The sequence below is a fragment of the Lontra canadensis genome, unplaced genomic scaffold, assembly GCF_010015895.1.
Source record: "Lontra canadensis isolate GAN:19392208 unplaced genomic scaffold, GSC_riverotter_1.0 scaffold25, whole genome shotgun sequence".
In the NCBI taxonomy this organism is placed as follows: Eukaryota; Metazoa; Chordata; class Mammalia; order Carnivora; family Mustelidae; genus Lontra; species Lontra canadensis.
Genome location: NW_022631019.1, coordinates 6,565,965 through 6,587,212, shown reverse-complemented (window position 1 = coordinate 6,587,212; position 21,248 = coordinate 6,565,965). Strand labels below are relative to the sequence as shown.

The 21,248-nt window shown below is 51.2% G+C and overlaps 1 protein-coding gene across 6 annotated transcripts in view; it reads right to left on the bottom strand.

Moving 5' to 3' along the window:
• The window catches only part of PIK3CD (phosphatidylinositol-4,5-bisphosphate 3-kinase catalytic subunit delta), a 48,704-nt gene that overhangs the window by 6,963 nt on the left and 20,493 nt on the right, over positions 1–21,248 (bottom strand). For 5 of the 6 annotated variants that reach the window (XM_032863339.1, XM_032863341.1, XM_032863342.1 and 2 more), the window contains exons 1-7: positions 19,630–19,748; positions 4,985–5,157; positions 2,457–2,685; positions 2,130–2,359; positions 1,533–1,712; positions 1,076–1,225; positions 487–576 (exon numbers count right to left, since the gene is read on the bottom strand). In XM_032863339.1, the coding sequence (XP_032719230.1) occupies positions 487–576; positions 1,076–1,225; positions 1,533–1,712; positions 2,130–2,359; positions 2,457–2,685; positions 4,985–5,125 (1,020 nt within the window). In that variant the 5' untranslated portion in view covers positions 5,126–5,157; positions 19,630–19,748. Of the gene's footprint in view, positions 1–486; positions 577–1,075; positions 1,226–1,532; positions 1,713–2,129; positions 2,360–2,456; positions 2,686–4,984; positions 5,158–19,629; positions 19,749–21,248 lie in introns of those variants that run through there. The other variant, XM_032863340.1, reaches the window with a different exon arrangement.

Genomic DNA, 21,248 nt, shown 5'->3' with positions numbered 1-21,248 from the left:
TGGACCCAGGAGTAACGTCCCGCACATGGGACAATAAGACCCTCCTGGGGACGGAGGGAGATGGGGTGTGTGACCAACCCCCGAAATGGGCTCGGCCCCCAGGGGTCGAGGCAGCACGCCTCCCAAGTGCTTCCTGGGAGTCCCAAAGCCCCAGGGCCCAGCCGGGGCCGCCCCTCTCCCGCACCTGTCACCTCCCAGACCCTGCTCTGTTCCCACTTCCCTGGGCCTGGCCCCACAACTTCCACCCGAGTCAAATACCCAGAACTCGCTGAGCCTGGTTTCTACGAATTAGCCACTGGCCGGCCAGCCAGCTCCCCTCCCCCCTTCCTGTTTTGAAGCAGCTCACAGCCACCCCAGGCAGGGATTCTGGGTAATGTGGTCAGGTGGCTTTCATGTGACCCCCCCCTTCTTCCTCTGCCACCCCTCTAGACCACAGCCACCTTGTTTGTGCAGAAAACATCCCCGCTGCCCCTAGGAGCCCCCTACCTTCATCCGCTCATCGGCATTCACTTTGCTGCCCTGAATCAGCTCCACGCAGAAAGGCTGTTCCAGGGACCACAGGGATAAGGAGGAAGGCTGGGGCGGGCCAGAGGGGGAGAAGCAGGGCCGTCAACACAGAGGAATCCTGGGGAAGCTCCTGAGGCTAGTGCCCCTGGCCACTCGTGGGTGGGGTGCGTGTTGCCGGTTGGTGAGAAGGCTTAGATGCCCACCCATGATACCAAGATACCACGATCTGCCAGAAAGCCTGCCGTGCAGGTAGCCCAGGACCCCCGGAGCTCTGCTAGGCATGGCGCTCTGCCTCTCTCTCTCCAGAGCGGGGGCAGGAAGAACAGAAGCGCAGCCCATGAGCCGGGCCTGGGGCTGCCCCGGGAAGCTCAGACAACACCCCCCGCAACTGCACACTGGTGGAGGGCCAAGTTCAAGGCCCAGCTCTCAACACCGACCCACCAAGGAGCATGAGATGAGGGGCCCTGGACCGGCCCCCAGCCCTCAGCGTTGCCACTAGGCTCCAGGGCCGGACAACAGCGGGGAGGAAGGGATGGATGGGGGGGGGCGGTGGAAGGCACCAACTCACCTTCTTCATGGGAATGGGGGGTGGTTTGGTGCGTGGTTTCTGGACTTGGGGGGCGGGGTCGCTCTGCTCATCCCGCATGGCGAGGATGGAGGAGGAATGCACCATGGTCAGGTGGGGGGTCAGCCCGCTGTGTAGACAGCTGCAGATGTACTGTGATGGGGGGTGGCGGGCAGAGTGAGCGGCCGATGGGGCAGCCCCAGCCATGCCTCAGCCCCAGGGACTCCCCAATACCCCCACTGCCGATCCCAGGCCTTCCTGGCCTCTCCTGCTGACCCTTTGGCCCCCCACCCAATTCCTGAAGATGGAGCCCTCCTTGGGGCCCCGGGGAGGGCAGCCCAGTGAGGGGACACTCTGGCTGTGACCCCCAAAGGCCCAGTTCCCCCTGACCAGCTGGGCCCTGGCCCGGGGCCCTGGGGAGCCCGGGAGCGCAGGGCCCCTCCCAGACCTCAGCCCTCACCTGGAACTGGCAGAGGGGGTAGCTGCCGTACAGGTACTCGTGCTTCCCGTTCACCTGCAGCGTGTAGTCCTCGGGCTGCTCCACCAGCGGCTGCCGGAACACCGTGGCCTTCTTCCGGAGGGCACAGGCCATCAGCGCCAGCGGCACGTCCTTGCTGGACACCTGGAAGGTGAAGCTCTCCTAGGGGGAGGAGGGAGGGTCAGCCCTCCACCCTCGCAGAGGGCCCATGGCTTCCAGGACGCAGAGGGTGGCCCTGCCTATTTGTCTGGAATGAGCCCCTCCCCCCCCCCAACGCCGCCCCGAACGTGAGGCAGAGTCTGATGAAGGCACACGGCCGACAGCCCAGAAACAGTTACTAAACGAATGAATGGACCCATGACCAAGGCCGTCTGGTCATTCGGCCTCGTCCAACTTGCCCGGTGGAACATCTGCCTGAGCCCCTCGCGGGCATGGGTGCCCTGCAAGTCCCAGCCAGTGCCACCGGGAGGACAGCGGACCCAAGTGCTGGGGGGGGGCTGGGAAGTCTCACGGGGAAACGTCCCTGCAGCTCGGGCGCTGCAGACAGGCCAGCATCCCCCACAGGGGCCATGGGCTCACCTCGCTGCCCTCAAACTTGACGTTGACCAGGAGGGCCCGGTTGGGGACCCTCAGGGTGCCGGCCCCCCAGCTCCGAGCCGAGGGCTCCAGCTGCAGCGGGAAGCTGTACTGCAGCCAAGCCTCCCAGCCCAGCTGCTGCCGCCGCGCCGCCGCCTCCTCGCAGAACTGGCGCATCTTGGTGCGAAAGGCATTCACCTCGGGGTCGTGCAGGGAGTCGAACTCATGGAGGCCTGTGAGGCGGGGAGGCTGGGTCAGCGCGGGGGGGGCGGGGGGCGGGCTAGGGCCGGGGGCCGGGGGCTGGGGCCAGCCCACCCACCCGCGGGTCACCTTTGCCGATGAGGAGGCTGATCTGGGAGTTGACCAGCTTCTTCACTCTGTCCCCCTCTCGGGCCACCAGGCGCAGCACGGGCAGGAAGGGCTGGATGTCACAGAGCCGCCGCTGCTCGTCCTCCAGCTCCTGCTGCTCCGCGGTCTGGTTGACGCAGGTGAACACGTAGGCCTCGGGGTCGCTGAGCATGTGGAAGAGCGGCTCATACTGGGCTCGGTGCCACAACACCTGAAGGGACAGCGGCCGGTCAGCCCCTCGGCCAAGGCATGCAGGGCCATGGGGAGTCTCGAGGTGGCTGGGGGCAGGCCTCAGCCTGGGGGTTCTGCCCTGCATGTCCCCGACCAGAGGGCAAAGCCGAGATCCCCAAACCCTGTCCTCTCCAGACCCCGTGAGCGCTGACCCCACGGGTCTCCTGAGCCTCCATCGCTACCCTTCTGTGGAGGGCGCCGGGTCCACGCCGAAAGCCTGCCCAGTCTCCCCTGTATGTTACCCTTGAGAGACAGCCGGCCGGACATGACCTCCAGGCAACCCTCCCCCGCAGCTAATCATTCTGGGGTTCTGATTTCCAAATGTTGGCAACAGATTCAGAAAAGCTGAGCACACCAAGAGAGCCGTCAAGCCCTCTATGGGCTGTGTTCAGCTAGGGCGGTCAGCGGGTGCCCTCAGGATGAGGTGTCCCCAGGGGACCCCTGGGAGAGCCATCTAATGGTCAAGTTTTAGTGCAAAGGTGTTCAGCACTGAGTCACAGAGAAGACGGGAGAGAAGAGACCAGCCCTATTCATCTTCCACGGGGGATGGGTAATTACGGCCCATCAGCACAAAGGGATGGGGGGGCGGGGCATGACCCAGAATCTAAAACACCTGTATGAACAGGCGCAGAAAGCTCTAAGAGACATGCTAAGTAGGAAAAAACCCTGAAGGTATAGGGGCGCCTGGGGCGCTCAGTTGTTAAGCGTCTGCCTTTGGCTCAGGTCACGATCCTGGGGTCCTGGGATCGAGCCCCACCATCAGGGTACCCACCTACCGGAAAGCCTGCTTCTCCCTCTCCCACTCCCTCTGCTGTGTTCCCTCTCTGTCTCTCTTCGTCCAATAAATAAATAAAATCTTAAAAAAAAGAAAAAAACCAAGGCATATAACAGCAGATATAATTCAAGCCCATCTCCATAAAAACAACTCAAATAAACATAGTAATGAATAGAGAGCAGGATTTGACAAGAGGAAGTAGGGTCTGCAGGCAAAACCTGGTCCACTCCCCAGTTACTCGAAGGCAGCCACACCCACTCATTCACGCTGCGTCTAAGGCCGCCCTGGGCCCGCACTGGCAGAGTTGAGTGTTTGCAATAAGTACCAGATGGCCAGAAAAGCCGAGAATATTCACCAGCTGGCCTCTCGGAGAGATAAAAGTATGGAGGCGCCAAAGGCAAACTGGGGTGCGCACAGGGACCCAGGCGTCTTTTATTTCTGCACTGTCGGAACTGCAGTAGCGATGCATGTGTGGCTCAGGAAAACCAGATTACCCTTACAACAGAGTTAATCACATCAGAAAGAGGTTATGTTCATTCAAAAAAAAAAAAAATCTCAAAGTTCATAATCGGAATTACCACAAAAAACAACACTCCATAGAAAATAGGAGAACAGCCCACGTGTTAACTGTGGTTGTCTCTTAAGAGCGGAATCACAGGTGATTTTTTTTCCTCCTTCTACTTTTCCCTCTTTGCCCCAATCAATGCAACCATATTACTTTTGAAATGGGGGGGGGAGGATTTAATTTTTTTATTGGAATTTAAAAAATTTTTTTAGGATTATTTATTTATTTATTTATTTGAGAGATAGAGAGAGGCTCAACCTACTGAGCCACCCAGGCGCCCCAAGAAATTTAATTTTTAAAGAAATCTCCCAGGAAGGGGAGATTAAAAAATAAAAATAAAACCTCAAAGATATCTACTGCTCTTTTCCTCTTTTTTCTTTTTTTGTTCCACTCCCAAGTATAAGCTTTTAAAATTCTGCGCTGAGGTCTTGCCCTCTGGCATGACCCACTAAATCCCACACTTCGCAAGTGAGATGAGCCCTCTGGGAGATCACAAGACAGTCTCTGCCAAATCCTTTCCAGATGTCTAACCCTTTGACTCAGTATTCCACCCCTGAAAATTATTCAACAAAACCCAAAACTATTTCCAAAGATGATGTTTACTACAATGACAGCTCTACAGAGCAAAGACTGATAAGACTCTTTCAAGTGGCCAGGGCTGGGGATCGGTTCCAGAAATGATAGCACAGTCATGGAGAAAAGGGAAAGCCACCATGGGAACCACACCCTGAGGCTCCCACTGGAATCCAGCAACTGTAATCCTGTCCTGATAAAGGGAGAAGCTGAATTCAGAATGCGGGCTGCACTCTAACTATAAGCTTGTAAACAAATTTAGGTATTATTTATCTTCTGAAATCTGTTTTATAGGATCTCAGATCGGAGCCTGGGCGTCTGCCTGTCTTGCCGTCTGAGTTCCAAGCTCGAAGGTCGGGATCGTACCTTCTTGATGGTGCTGAGGTTGGCATTCCGGGACACAGGGAAGTTCAGATAGACCCCCGTGGGCAGCAGGAAGTCAACAGCCACACTCTGATTCTCCTCCTTGGTCCAGAATTCCATGGGGCAGTCAACCCCAGGGGGCATTCTGCTCTCTCACCTCTCAGTCCCTGGTTGTCCTGAAAAGGAAGGAAAGGCAAAATGAGCCATCCTCAGCACGCTGATGAATCCTTTGAAAGGATTCTCTGGAAAATCAGAATGTTGGGACCTTGGCGTCAGGAAATTCAGGAAGGAGTCTCTCCTCTGGGAGCCCCAAACTTGCCTCCCTCTGGGGCCTCGTCCTGCATGGGGTGGCTTGGGGCTCCTGTCCCCCAGACTCTGTCCCCCCCCCACGACACCCTACATCACTCAGCACAGTGGCCCAAATTCAAGACACCAACAGACCCATTCCAAATCATTTTTTCTCAGGAATGCACACACGCGGGATACCCCGCCACGGCCCCCAGCTGGCAGACAGAGGCGGGGGATGGCAGCATCCTTGGTCAGGCAACCCAGGACTCGAGAAGGACCAAAGGCTGCAGTTCTTGGAAACTTTCTTTCTTTTTAAAAACATTTTTTTTTATTTGACAGAGAGAGCACAAGCAAGGGGAATAACAGGCAGAGGGACCTGATGCGGGGCTCTATCCTAGGACCCTGAGATCATGACCAGAACAGAAGGCAGGTGCTTGACCATCTGAGCCACTCAGGCCCCCCCCCGCCGTCCCGCCCAGGCTACCACCATCTGGATTCTGGTTATGTGTAATTTCCATGCATGTTTTTATACTTTTTTTTTTTTAAAGATTTTATTTATTTATTTGACAGAGAGATCACAAGCAGGCAGAGAGGCAGGCAGAGAGAGAGGAGGAAGCAGGCTCCCTGCTGAGCAGAGAGCCCGAGCATGTTTTTATACTTTGATTGTACTAACATGTATCCACAAACAATTCTCAACAGTTTTGCATGTTTTCAAACTTGGTAGGAATAGGTCTGAAGAGCAAGTCTTCTGCAACCTGCAACCCACATTATGTTTTGGTTTTTTTTTTTTGAGATTTTATTTATTTATTTGACAGACAGAGATCACAAGTAGGCAGAGAGGCAGGCGGAGGCAGAGGGGAAAGCAGGCTCCCTGCCCGATGCGATGCGATGCGGGGCTTGATCCCAGGACCCTGGGATCATGACCTAAGCCGAAAGCAGAGGCTTAACCCACTGAGTCACCCAGGCACCTCCCACGTTATGTTCTTTAGGCTAATCCACATCGATACTTGTAGCTCCGGCTTATTCATTGTAACTCCTGTGCTATTTCCCTGTGTCAATAAAGCACAGTTTATTTACCCCTTCTCTTGCTGATGAACCTCAGGGTTTGCTTCTGCTCTTTCGGGTTATTACAAACAATGCTACAATGTATCTCCTTACACACGTCGCTTTGTGTGCAGGTGCTTTGTGTGCAGGTAGAGTCGGGATGAGCATTGTCCAAAGAAATACAATGGGAACTACACAGGTGATGTCAAAGTCACCAGAAGTCACATTCAAAAGAAGTAAGAAGATAAAAATTAAGTTTACTCATCTATTTTGCTTAACCCAATATATCCAAAATACAGTCATTTCAAAATGGCCCTCAACATGGCAAAATTACTAATGAGATAGTTTACATTATTTTGGGGGCATGAAGTCTTTGCAATCTGGTGTGTATTTTCACTTAGAGCACACTGCAGCTTGGATCCTACATTTCCACCGGAAACACTTGACCTCTATATCAATGTCATACACTTCACAGATGAAAAAGGAGGGCCGTGGACTCAAGTTGCTCCAAACAGACTGAAAAGTTTTCCAAGAAATGAGTCGAGTACCCATTCTGACATTTGAATGAATCAAAATGAAAGAAAATGCTTAAAAATGTTGTTCTTCAGTCACTTTTCCCAATTCCAAGTACTCAAGAGCGACACCTGGCAGGGGGCCACCACGCTGGACCACACCGGTCTGGGGGAACTGTCGGATCACGGCCATGACCTATGACAGCTAAAACTAGAGCCTCAGCTTTACTAAAGGAAAGCAGAGGTGCCCGTTAGCAACGGGACCAGCGCTGTCCCCGGCTTACTCTCCGTATCTCCATCGGCGCTTCGCATCGTCCAAATTCACTGTTTCTGCCAATCTGATGTGCAGGGAATGCTCCTTTGTTGTTTTAATTTGCATTTCCCTGATGAGCCATAAAAATGTTTATCTTCTGCAAAGAGCCTGCTTATAAATGTTGCCCATTTTTTTCCTGTGGAGTTGTCTTTTTCTTATTGGTTTATAGGGTTTTTAAAAAATATACTCCAGATTCAATTTATCTGTTGCTTAAATGAGTTGGAAATATCTTCTTTTGGTCTGAGTCATCTTTTCATTTTGTTTATGGTGCCTTTTTTGGTGAAGGAAAAGTTCGTTATGCTGATGTAGTCAAATACTGTCCTTTACGTTCTGGTTTTATTCTTTCGAGAAAGATTTCCCTACCCTGGGGTCCCATCCTCCTAGATGTAAATGACTCAGAAAAACGACTGAGAGGAATTGTGTAGCTTGGGGAGATATTCCTTTAGGGGCTCTGCCAACAGGGCCCAGACCTCAGCCTCACCGAGGGGCTAAGTGTAGAATCTGCTGGGAGCAGCACGACATTGCGCTGGAGCGATCATGTCACCACCACTGGGATCCAGTTCCTGATTGTAAAACCACATCCTACTTTGGGTTCCTCTTTCTGAGAATGGCCAGGCCAAAGGCTTTCTTTTTGATTCAAAATAGGGGGGAGGGACAGGCAGGAATCCTCGAGAATCCACTTCCAACACTGCCAGCGTTCTGCCGACGACGCTCAGGAAGTCAGGGCACCTGCGGCCACTCAATCCCGAGGCCAAGATGGGCACAAGTAGCATGAGCAACTTGGGACTCCAGCCAAAGGGGCGGTGCCTGAGACAAATGCACCCCCTTGCTCTTCTGCCCCATAGTGCTGTGGAAGGAAGCCTTCAACTAACCTCACCCGTCTGGGATGCATGGTCATACTTCCGTGTATAAAGCTCATGCCTAAGGAAGGAAGACCCCGGATGGTGTGGGCAGGACGTAACCAAATGTCAGAGATGCGGCAGGAGGAAGCAGGAACCCTCTCTCTCTTTGTGCGCCCAGGACCCAAGTTCAGCTGCTCACAAGCCCCAACCCTCCAGGAAGCTCAGACTCATCACCCCGCAATGTATGGGACAAAGGTGCCAACTGATCTGGGGACTTTAGAACTGCCCCAAGAACGCAAATGGCTGCAACCGCTTGGACAAAGTACCCAGTCTTGACAGTATCTACTAAAGTGAGCAGGTGATGCCCTCTGACCCAGCAATTAATTGCACACCTCGGTCTACACTCATCGGAAACATGAGTCCCTGTGCAAGAGGAAACACAAACAGGAGTGTGTACGGCACTGCTATTCTGAATAGTCCCAAACTGGAAACTTCCCAAATGCACATCAGCAGTATAATGGAGAAATAAATGATGGTCTCTTTTCCCGGTGGAATGTAACATAGCAATGACAATGAGCGATCTACAAATGCACACAACAGTGTAAACGGATCTCATAAACATGCAACTGAACAAACGAAGTCAGGCACAAGAGTATGTGCTCACGATTCTAATTATACAGAGAAGACAGGCAGAGCTCATCTATGTTGGCAGCGGAGGGGGAGACGGGGTGACCCCAGAAGGAGGGCAGTTACCCCAGGGTCAAAGGGTACGAGGGGCTTCTGGGTGCTGGTACTTCAGTTTCTTGATCTGGAAGCTGGGGACTTTTCACAAACTCAACTCAGTAGGAGTGGTTCAGCAAAGCTGACTTCCTGGCCACTTCAGGCCCAGCCACCCAGAGCCCCGAACTCCACCCCCCATCCCACCCCACCTCCAGGAACTGGATTGGAACCAGGAGGAGGCTCGGCCCACCATTCACTGTGTGTCCTCTCCTGGCCACAGTGATTCCAGGATGGGAGTGAGAATGTCAAGTCAGTCCAGTGCCTTTGACACCCTGGTGTCTGTCTTCAGGTACTGCCTCCTGGAGTAGTGAAACTTGAGAGACGACCACCATGAAGGAGAGGAGAGCTCACAGAAGAGTGGTGGAGTCCTGAAGACAGCCTTTGAGTCCCTGGATCCAGCCATGCCTGAGGCTCTACCTGGATTTTCAGTTCTATTCGCCAAAAAAATCTCCCTGCCTCCCCAGCCTCTCACGCCCCACCTTTTTTTTTTTTTTTAACTTGGAACGGTTTTGTCTTTTTTGGTTTTTTGGGGAGGGTGGGTTTCGTTGTTGTTTTCGGTCATTCGCAGCTGCACGTTCCATTTTAGGAAGCTTCTAGTGTTTAGAAAGTTCTTTCCTTGGAAATTGGCCCGCCTCTTGGAGCCAACCCTGATCTTTGTGTTATTATCTAGAGTTACCCAGAGCTTCCTGATGGCTCCTTCTCCTGGATGATGACCTCAGTACCTCTCTTCTCCCTACAACACAGTTTTTAGACTCTTGCCAAAGTCTGGTACTCTGTGAAAAAAGATGCTATGGATGGGGTCTGACAGGCCAACTGTCGAGGAATGTTCTGGGTACCAGACTCCCACTGATTAGCTTAATAAAATTTTATCAGCCCCTTCCCCCAAGAAAGTTCTTCAACGGTTATACTAAGCTCTCTGGCTGCCAGCCTTCTAGGTATTTCTCCCAGGAAGTCAGGTTCTCTCAATGAATCTCTTGGATCTGAATGCAGAATTCACAATTACTGTTGGTGACTTCATCTCATGGAAGTAACTGGCACCCATGTATCACCGCATTTGATATTTTGTACATATGACTCAGTCTGAGATATATTAGTTTAAACTATTTATTAAGTCCCAAGAGCAGTGCACGGGGGAGACAGTAACACCCACACACGGAGTAGGTAGGGAGATGATCACACATTCTATCAACAGGGGGAAGACGGCACGCCAAAAGGTGATGTAATGGAGAGAGCCTACTCCCTGGGGGGAGGCCAGGAAGGGCCCTCCTGAGAAGAGGACACTGGAGCAGAGAACCAGAGGGGGCCAGCCGTGTCCACGGCGGATGAAGGCAGGCCACGCCCACTAGAGCAAGCGGGTGGGGCAGGGAGGGGAGGACAGGGATGAGATGGGGTGAAGAGATCAGCTGGGACCAAGTCCTGGGGAGTCTTCACAGGGGAGATGCCTGGGTGTCACTCAGAGAGTGATGGGCGGCCTTAGCAAAGGAGTGTGGGGGCCCTATTTAAATCCAGAATGATGCTGCTGGCTCAGCGTGGAAGGACCAGAGAGAAGCCAGCCAGTCTGTGGGGCGTGGGCTTGGGGAGCTCGGGCCTCCAGGGATGAGAAAGGCCGGGAATCAGGCTATATTCAGGAGCTTGGCGGATGGGATGGGGGCTCGCGGGGGACAAATAAGGATGACCAACAGGTGTGGGCTTGGGAGACTGGGGGGGGCGGTGGAAATACACTGAAATGGGGGAAGTGTGAGGGAGAAACAGATCTGGGGGCAACAAGACGGCAAGAGGTCCATTTCAGACACAGTGATCCAAGCTGCTTTGCGAACACCCCCGTGAAGACAGCAAAGGAGCAGCCCCTTGCGTGGAGCCTAGCGGAGAGGTCTTTGCTGCTCCCAGCGCATTACTGGGGGTCAGCAGGCTCCCCCCAGAGACGCATGAGATGGCCTGGAGAGGCTAAGCAAGGGCCAGACCCACCTCAAGTCACTAGAGACACCCAGCAAAGATGAACCATGAGCCACGCTTCCTTGCTCTGAGTCAGCCACCACCGCCCTATCTGCCCGCATCGAATCATCAGCACAGTTAGCAAACGATCATGACCTGAGCTAAAATCAAGAGTCAGACACTTCACCGAAGGGCACCCAGGTGCCCCAGGGCCCTCATCTACTTCTAAGAGAGGAGGGCAAGCAAGGGGTGTCCCATCCCAGAGCCACAGTGCTTCCATCAGCCCGGGAATGAGGTGGCAGCCCACCCACTAGTCTCCCCGGCACTGGCACACCGGCTGGCTGGTGGCTTGTGCCAAACTCAGGACCCCTGAGGCCCCCCTCTCGCTTCTCTGGAAGTTCCACTGTGTTAGGCTGTGAGTCTGTCTTCTGGGTCTGCTAGGGTTTCACGTCTTTCTCGTGGCCATAGCAGGTGTGGCTGACACTCCGAGTAGGAGCCACTGCCCAGTGTTTTCAATGGGAAAACGGGCTTTCTGTGCTGGAGTCCCATGCCCTAGGGAACAGCTTTCCAATGGAACGCATGAGTCACTCACAGCCGGCTGGGTGCAGGGGACAAGCAGCGGGGAGAAGGGAAGTTGTATCCTGCTCATCCGAGCCGTAAACATCCTCGTCCTCCCTGAGGGTTCCCTGAATGAGACAGGCCTGTACCCTCACCTGTTACTCCAGAGCAATCGTGAACCCGTCTAGAGAGAGATGCTTTGTTCTTAGAACTTCAGGACAAAACATCTGTCAAAAACCCGGATTTCAGAGCTGAAAGTCACCACCCTGAAAGCTCAAGAGGCGTCTCAGAAACGTCTTGAAGGCGGCTATGCACGGTATCTAGTATCTATCATCAGCCTGGGCTGGATATTGGGACAAGCGATAGGGAGCCACCTGGGCTGGCCTTCTGAACCAGGCTGCGCGGAGCCAGGTCTCCTGACCTGGGCTGATTTTCAGGTGCTTCTCAGCCTCCAGAAAGTCCTCCTAGTAAGTGTTCTGTTTCCAGACTCGCTTCCTTGGAGAATGAAGTGGATGCTTTTCCTGTTGCCTAATGTATGTGCAAAGTGGGGGCACGCAGGCACTCCAGAGCTGAATTCCCAAGGTGCTTTATTCAGAGGCCCCACTTCGCAACCATCCCCAATCCTATGGAGTTTTTAGTCGAACAGGAGAAAACAAAAAACAAAAAAAAAAAAAAAAAAAGAAAGAAAGAAAGGAAGAAAGAAAGAACAAGAAAAGATGACTTCAGGTAAGAAAAGAGTTGAACAGAATAAAAGGGACTTGCGGGGGGGTCTCCTTTGGATGGTAGTTCAGGGGAGGGCGCTCAAGAAAGATCATTTTGGAGTCGAGGCCCAAAGGATGAGAAAGATCAGGCAAAGATCCATGAAATAGGGTTCAGGCAGCTGGAGCTGGAAGTGCAAAGGCCCTGAGGCAGGAGACCAGGCAGCTGGAGTCAATGACCCCCAGAGGCGGGATGACTGGGAGAGGCGGTGAGCCCCGACCCTGCAGGGCCTCACAGGCACAGTGTGGAGCCAGATTTTGTTATCACGACAATGGGAGGCCACTGGAGGGTTTTAAGCAGGGGATTGATAAGCCCTGACTTTATGCTGGACAAAAAGTTCTTTGGCTGCCTTGAGGAAAATGGAAGTGAGTGAGGCAAGAATGAGGTGGGAAAGCCATGAGCCCAGGGCCCCAGGCAAGAGCAGGCAAGGCAAGATTAATGCGGGAAAACTCGGGCCCCACCTGCCACTAAATGCCCCCTTCCTCTGCTCGTCTGGGCTGGGGATCAGGCTTTACAGCGCCGCAGCCTTAGAGCTCCCCGCCCGCCCGCAACAACTTCCTGACAAAGAACTGCAGGTAGAGACCAGATGGAAAATGGGACTGGCCCCGGGTTCCCCCAACAGGTGTAGTTTTAGGACAAGTGAGCTGTTCTCCCAAAACACAGAACCTTCCATGAGACCCGCTTCAGGGTGTCTCCCCTAGAGACCCAGGAGTAGCAGCATCCTCCGTCCCCTCTGGCCACCCCAGTTTGTGGGGGAGAAAGTGTCTGTGGCACAGCAAAGGAACAGCAGCCCCAGCAAGAGGGAGAACTTGGCTACGCGGGCGGGGTCCGGTGGTGGTCAGGTGAAGGAGGAACCTGTCTCCAAAGGAGGATGAGAGGAAATGTCCAGAAGCCAGAGGCCAGCCAAGTCGGACACCCCCAAAACCATGCCCAGGACTAGGAAGAGGGGGCTTGTCTGGAGGGCGGTGACACCCCAGGCTCCCACCACAGGAGGGAAAGGGATGGGAGGGATGAAGGCTGAGGATGGATGAAATAACGGAGTCTCCCAATGTCCACTGGGCGGGTAAGCTGAGGGCGTGAGCTGCCTGACTCCTCGTCTATCCGCTGCTGCCTCCCTCTTTGTTTCTTCTTCTTTTCACTCTCTCCCATTTTTTAAAAAAGATTTTCTTTATTGGGGCGCCTGGTGGCTTAGTCGGTGAAGTGTGTGCCTTTGGCTCAGGTCGTGATCTCAGGGTCCTGGGATGGAGCCCCGCGTCGGGCTCCCTGCTCAGGTTGGAGTGGGGGTAGGGGAGCCTGCTTCTTCCTCTCCCTCTGCCCTTCCCCCCACTTGTGCTCCCTCACTCTCTCTGTCAAATAAATAAATAAAACCTTTTTTTAAAAAAGATTTTATTTATTTATTTGAGAGAGAAAGAAGGTGTGAGTGCAGGGGGTAGAGGCAGAGGGAGGAGGAGAAGCAGGCTCCCCACTGAGGAAGGAGCCTGACTTGGGACTTGATCCCAGGATCCTGGGATCACGACTGAGGCGAAGGCAGACGCTTCACCGACTCAGCTACCCAGGTGTCCCATCCTCTCTCCCATTTGAAATGGGTCTCCCTTGAACTTCTATTATTTAATAGAATGGTAACTTTTATTTTGAGTATTTTTTAAAAATGAAAAAAAAAAATCCTCAGTGCAGGAGAACCAAATACACAGACATCGAAGAATGAGAAGCAAAGGTCTCTGGAAATTCTGTTCTATAACAAGAGAGAGAAGGAGAGGAAGGGAAAGAGAGAGAGAGACTCCTGACTTCTTCTGATGTCATCAGAAAAATGAGCCAACTATCCTGACTTCTTCTGATGTCATCAGAAAAATGAGCCAACTATCCTACCAAAAAAATTCGATCCCAACTATCTCCTAGGATGTTCAGTTCATGGCCCACCCAGGGAGGCCAAGGGCCTGCACCCCAATAGAAGAATCTGGCTCTACCCGTCAAAATTAATCAAGAGACAGATCCACGCTCTTAGGTCTGGTAATTTGGGGAAACTGGGGAACTGCCCTAAGGAAGCAATGCAAAGGGGGTGCGGGGAAGCTACATGTACGAAGATACTCATTTGTGCTTTTCATGAACGTGGAAAATCAAAAATCACCGGGAAATTCTGATACTGAACAGGAGTGAAGACAGTCATCACAATGGCACCTGCGTACCAGAGCCCTGCAGATACAGCCCCCGAGAGATGGAACCAGAAGGGGCTCCTCCGTTCGCCATGGCAACATCTGTTTGCAGACAAAACGTATTGGGAAGCACAGAAAAAATGGAAACGGCTGTTAACGGGTGAATATGGAGCCTATGACGATGATTTCGAAGTTTTGTTATCTAGGAACGTCAGGCAAGCCCGTGGTTTTAAAAATTAATGAAAGCTAAACCGTTTGCAGCAAAAAAAAAAAAAAAAAAAAGGAGCAGCCCCCCCCCCCCGCCCGCCCTGCACGTCCAAACCTCCCACCCCCGACTACAGATTTTTTTTGGGTATTTGTCTCCAATTTTCTAAATAACCGATTCACATGGGTACTTCTCGATTTCCGACTTTTAACTTCTGACCTTAGAAGATGAGACTGTGCCTTCTGCACACACGCATATATCCTCTTCTCCATCTTCTGAACATAGCTACGTGTTAATTTTTTTGTTAATCAAACTTGTGGGCACCTGGGTGGCTCAGTGGGTTAAGCGTCTGCCTTCAGCTCAGGTCATGATCCCAGGGTCATGGAATCGAGCCCCGCATCGGGCTCCCTGCTCAGCTGGGAGTCTGCCTCTCCCTCTCCCTCCCTCAATAAGTAAATAAAATCTAAAAAAAAACAAAAACTTAAGTGCTTACATTATTATGACTACATAAACAGTGTTTAACACTAAACCACATAGTATATTCTGGTTTTATTTCCTTCTTATTCAACTTTTTGTTATTTCTATAGTTGATAGTTGCCTCACTTATAATTTGCTTCATTTTCTATGTACAAATCTAATTTCTTTGTTTTATATATGCAAATACGTAATTCTTCCCCCAACTCTGTAACAGAACTATGAAACTCTTCCTAATATGGTAAACACGTCCAATAATCCACCAGCTTCATTTTTTTTTTTTTCTTGAAGATATCCCTCCTGGTGCCCTCAGCCATACTGCTCCAAACTCGCCTGGCTGAGCTCTACATGGGCTGTGCAGTTGCACCACTGGGACTTTGCTTCACCGTGATGATGGGAATTCTCACCATTCTCTCCACCCGTCAAGGTTCTGGGCTGCAAGTAAAGAAGCCAGCTCTCACTGATTAAGCAGAAAAGTTGCTGACAGATCATTTGGCTTATTTGCTGCACTGTGAGGAGTTTCACAGCTCTGTTGGAGGGTTTGAGGAAGAATTGGTGATTAGTACATTGCGAACATAGCAAATAAAGAGACGAGGAGGTGCTTATCAACTCCAGGAAAAACAGAAAGCTGAACCAAAAAAGAAACAGAACCTGGTACACTGGACTCCCCAATGCAGGTCTGATGGCGGAACTGCCCCTACTGCCACTGATACTAAATGCCAATTGGTACCTCGGCCATGTCCGTGCCAGCAAGTTGACCTTGGAGCACATCATGGCTGCCAGGGCCATAACCACGGTACAGCACATGCTTCAACCCTCTCCTCTGCCAAAATACAGCATGGGTGCACTCATCCATGGAGTCTAGGTCACGGGCCCCGGCTACAGGGAAAGCTTAGAAGTCAGTACTTTTCAGTTCCCGTGGTTGGGTAGGTGTTTGGATTTTTCCTCTGCACTTGGAAAACTCAAAGTAAGGTAACAGCTGAAATACTGAAAGCTATTTGGGAACGGAGGCAAATAAGAACAAGAGACAATCACATATTGTATCACTTGTTCCACTTTCTTAGTTGACTCTCTTTTTCGTAGGGTACCGTCTCCATGAGTTTCCTTGAATAGCGATACAAAGGCGTGTGTACGTGCATGCGTGCGCACACACTGAGCTTTGGAAAATTCACACCTACAGAGGTGCCTTTATGCTATTATTTTGCTTGAATGACAATTACAGAATTCTCGCCCGGTAATTAATTTCCCTTGGAAATTTGAAAGAGTTGCTCCATTGTCTTGTGGCTTCTGGTGCTGCTTTTGTGAAGTCCAGTGCCATTTTTTATCTGATCTTCTAGATGTGGCCCCTTTTCTCTTTGTTGGCTTTTGGCAAGTTCTATCGCTGGAGTTTTGAAAGTTCATGATGACGTCCTGTAGTACACACTTTACTTTTGTTTAGTATTACTATTACTATTACTTCCATTACTCATTGTTGAGTTCTACTCAGATACTTTCCATACTCATTGTTGAGTTCTACTATTACTTCTATTACTCAATGTTGAATTCTACTATTACTTCTATTACTCATTGTTGAATTCTACTCAGATACTCTTCATACGGAAGTTCCTTCAGTTCTAGAATTTTTTTCCTATAGCTTGGTAACTTCTTTTTCTTCATTTTTCTCTCTGTCTTGAGTTCCTCTGAGGTGGATAGCAGGAGTCCTGAACTGATCCTCCAGTTTTCTTATATTTTCTTTCTTATTCTCCATCTCTTAAGTCTTTTTGTTTTATTTCATAGAAATTCACTTTTCAATCTCTAGCTTTATTCTTTTTTTTATTTTTTAGATTTTATTTACTTATTTGAGAGAGAGAGACAGAGAGTGAGAGAAAGCACGAGAGGGGAGAAGGTCAGAGGAAGAAGCAGACTCCCCATGGAGCTGGGAGCCGGATATGGGACTCGATCCCAGGACTCTTGAAGATCACGACCTGAGCTGAAGGCAGTCGCTCAACCAACTGAGCCACCCAGGTGCCCTCTAGCTCTATTCTATTGAGATCTTTGCATCTACTATTAGTTGCTGTTTTGTTTGTTTGTTTGTTTGTTTTTTAAGATTTTGTTTTTAGGGGCACCTGGGTGGCCCAGTTAGTTAAGTGGCTGCCTTCCGCTCGGGTCATGATCCCGAGGTCCTAGGACAGAGCCCACATCGGGTTCCCTGCTGGGCAGAGAGCCTCCTTCTCCCTCTCCCTGCAGCTCTGCTTGTGCTCTCTCTCCATCTCTCTGTCAAATAAACAAAGTATTAAAAAAAAAATTTATTTTTAAGCAATCTCTATACCCAACATGGGGCTCAAACTCACAACTCTGAGATCAAGAGTCATACGCTCTGGACTGAGCCAGCCACAAACCTCTATCATCACAGTTTTTATATCCCAGAGCCTACTGTTGTTTCATGAGTATTTGTTTCTCAACAACCATGTTTATGACTTCTGGCCCATTTTTTGTTCATTTGGGTCTCTGTATTTCATGCTAGGAACGTCATTCTATGTGGGATGATCCACAGGTGTCCATTCAAACTTAAGAGAGGCACTCAGAGCTGTCTGTGCACAGATAAAGGCTAGTTGCTTGGCAGGCATCATTGTGAAATGACAAAGCAACAAGCAAGCTTTCCAAGAGGGTCCCTCCAATGTTAGTCTTTGGGGGTCATTTTTTCTTGTGAGCTCCATTTCCTCAGAGAGAAGTTCTTCCAGGCCCCAACCAGAGAAGGGTATAGATTAGGCTGCCATGTTCTGGGAGCTAAGCAGGAAAAGGTCTCACTGTTTAGGATACCAACTTTCATTGAATCTTTCTGTTTTCAATACAGTGCCTCTTACATTCAGCTGATCCCACGCCTCCTTCCACTCCAGTCTAGGCCTGAGCTGCTCTGGTTCAACGAGGCCTCTGGGAAAACAGGCATCTTCCGCTGGGATGGAGGAGGGAGCCACCTGACTATGTGGGCTGAGAGAGGGGTCTGTTGCTCCGACACATACCTTCAATTTTCCTGCTTCCAGCCCACCCCGCAGTCCGTCATCAGGAACACTGTAGCTCCCACTCTTGGGCCTTTGGTGGGTCCTTGAACACACCTGCCTTCCTCTACCATGACACAGGACATTCAAGACTTTAAGTTTTACCATCTCTTTTACCAACCTGCTTTCTGTTTCTCAAAGTATTTGCTTACTCCTCCTCCTCCTCCATCATTTCCTTTTCTGTTTTCTTAAGAATTTTGTCCTTTTTTAATCCCTTACTCTCATTTTAGTGGGCTTTTGAAACAGAGCCAGGAGAAACATATGCATTCAATTAGTCGTATTTTCATGGAAGTTCATAGTAACATTTAACAATACATAAAAAGTAAGTTTCCAAAGATAGGCATATAGGAGGTTTTCTGGGGGACTTGGGGGAGGATACCCCTTCAAGGAAACAGTGGTTCCCTCGGGGGTGGTTAGGGGACAATGGGTTATGCCAAGTTGGGGGGCAAACTTTCAACAATAAGTGGGCATTTCTTAATAAATGACAAAGTATGAGGGTTAAAAATTATTAAAAGACATCTGCTGAAACAAGACTCAAGATACTGTTGGGGCCTCTGGGTGGCTCAGTCAGTTAAGTATATGACTCTTGGTTTTGGCTCAGGTCATGATCTCTGGGTCATGCGATCGAGCCCTGCATCAGGCTCCACGCTCAGCACGGAGTCTGCTTGGGATTCTCCCTCTCCCTCTGTCCCTTCCCCTGTACCCGTGTTCTCTCTCTCCCTCTCTCAAACAAACAAATACATCTTTAAAAAAGAGAGAGAGAATCAAGATACTGCAAATAGGTCAACAGATGTACAGAAGAAACTCCAATCCCCCAACAGAGGTCTACACAATCCATGGTTTTTAACTATGTTCCAGAGTTCTGGGGTTCCACAGAAGCAACCCCAAGATCTTCAGAGGGTGGCGGAAATGGGACAGGATGCTGAGTAGACATCCTAAGCCAGTCTCTGCCTGGACCACAGGCCACTCGACTCTATAGGTCAAAACTCTGTTTTAATACCTTGAGCTTTTTAAAGAGAGCCACACTAACAAAGAAGTTCAGAAAGTACTGATGAAGATCTAGAGAAAATGAGGTTGGGGTGGGGCGGGGGTGGGGGAAGCTTCCAAGGATGCCCCCAGGTTGTAAGCCTGGGCTCCTTTCCATCAGAAATGACAGGAGCTGCTCAAGCATCCAGACAGCAAAGCCAATGCTTGGCCAGTATCAGTCTCTGGCCTCAGTTTCTTCATTTGCACCAAGAACGGACTGCATCCATCTCCCAGCGAACACCCAGGGAGTTCTAACGAGCACTGCCTTACTGATACAGCAACTGCCAACTCTCTGGAGAGACAGAATGTCCCTACCTAAGAAGTCTTTGAGAAGCAATGCCAAGTTGTAAGAATTCACTCCATTCCCTTTGGATGGAAGTTTTCATTTTTCTCTCCCCAAAAAGGCCAGCCCAACTCTACCATGACTGAAGCAAGTCAAATAGCTTAGTAATGAGCCCCAGGGTTCCTGGGAGCAGAGCCTCCCCCCTCCCTTCACAGGCAGCAGTATCCCTCTCCTGGGGAGCCGGCCCAGGTCTAGTTCATTTCCCTTCGTTGGCTCATAGCACACATCTGGGTCATTCTCTTCCTCTGCATGATCTAGTCCTAGATCAGAAGTCAGAGAGCTTCTCCTTTGGCTGGTCAGGGAGGATGGAGTCTGTTCAAATTCTTAAGCTGTCTACAAAATCACATCTCTTCTTTCCCACACACTTGTCTCCTTCACCCAACCTACCTCTCTGGAATGGTCCAAGAAAGACCAGCAGCAAAGGCCCCTCTGGCTGGCAGATCAAAGATGCTTTGGAATCAATGAGCACCATTCCGCCCCTGCCTCACTCTGAGCTCCTTATCTGTCTGGGGAGGGGTGGGGGGGGAGAAAGAAAGAAAGAAAGAAAGAATGAATGAATGAAATTTTTAAAGGAGAAAGTCTCCCCAAAACTTCTATGCATTCCTTCACAGGACTTTAGCTCAAAAATAACTGTTTCACTTAGGCTCTCATTTCGCAAACCAGTCACATTCTGCTTGATGGGCCCTTCTCACCACCCAGGTCACCGCCACCCCAGCTCCTTTAGTGGTACGGAAGCAAAGCGGAGCATTTCATGACAGAAATATATAGGTATATACCTCGGATCATGCTTAGTTATTCGTTGGTTTTGTTTGGTTTTTTGAAGGCAAAGTGTAATGGTCTGTGTCAAGCCTGGGTTCAAGTTCCATTCAAGGGATAGGAAAAGCAGATTCCTGGACTTGAGTTCCCCATTTAAGTACTAAATTGCATCATACAGGCAGATTCATCCCTGCTTGCAGGAGAGGGAAAGGGCGGGTGTGTGGAGAGAAGGGCCTCCCACTACCGCATCCCTGGAGTTTCTTTCCCCCCACTGCCCGCCACTCCAGTAAATAATCTGACCCCAGAGACAGGAAGACACCTGAGCTCCGGAAGCCCAGCAGGCTGGATGCTACGAGTAAGACCCGCCCCTTTCTCCAGACCACAGGCCCCGGGCACAGCTACCTCCGCAGCGGGAGCCCACTGGGCAAGGCTGGGAGGGCTTCTGAAGAGCAGGGAAGCCTAAATCATTTGCTTCGCCGCAAGTAAAAAGCCCACTGCTGGGAAGCCGTTGGAAAAGGTGTCCCTTCCAAGAATACAGTTCCCAGGGACCGGGCTGGAATTCTCGCTGCTGAGAGCCGAATCCCGGGCAGGATACCCGATGGACCCTGCTGCCGGAGCCCAGGAACGGGGGCTTGGATGGTCTCTTCACCCAGCATTCAGGAGAGGAGAGCAAGGGAAATGAGAGGTCAGCGCCAGGAGCTGCGGGAACGAACTTCCACTGCTGACCACTGGAGTTATTAACAAGAGGACAAACCCAGCAGTTCGGTTACAGGGAAACGAGACACGATTATAGAGAAAACACTTTCAAAACGAGCGAAGACAAAGCAGAAAACATGATGGAGCCAAGAGAAGGAAGAGTTAGGGAAAGCAAGAAGGAATTAGTCCTCAGGAATTCAGGTCAGGAAACAGGGAGCTGGGGCAGAATTCACAAGAGGGCGGCCGAGGAGGAGGCTCTCCCCGGAGGAAGGTGCGTCTTCGGCTCTGGCCCTCCTGCCGCCCAGGACCTCGGGATCTGGGTCGCCCGCCCTCTAGCCCTCTGGGTTCAAGGGCAAAGCTTGGGAGGCAACGCCAGGAACCGACACAGCGCAGGATGCTCTGTCCCGAATCGGGGACAGGGGGAGGGGAGGATGCGCGCGGCAACTGCTGGGTCCCTGACAAGTAAACAGCCTGCCCTGAACAGGCGCGTCCACGTCCGGAGCCCGGCTGAGGGCCCTGCTCATCCCATCAAGGGCGGCAGCGGGACACCCCGG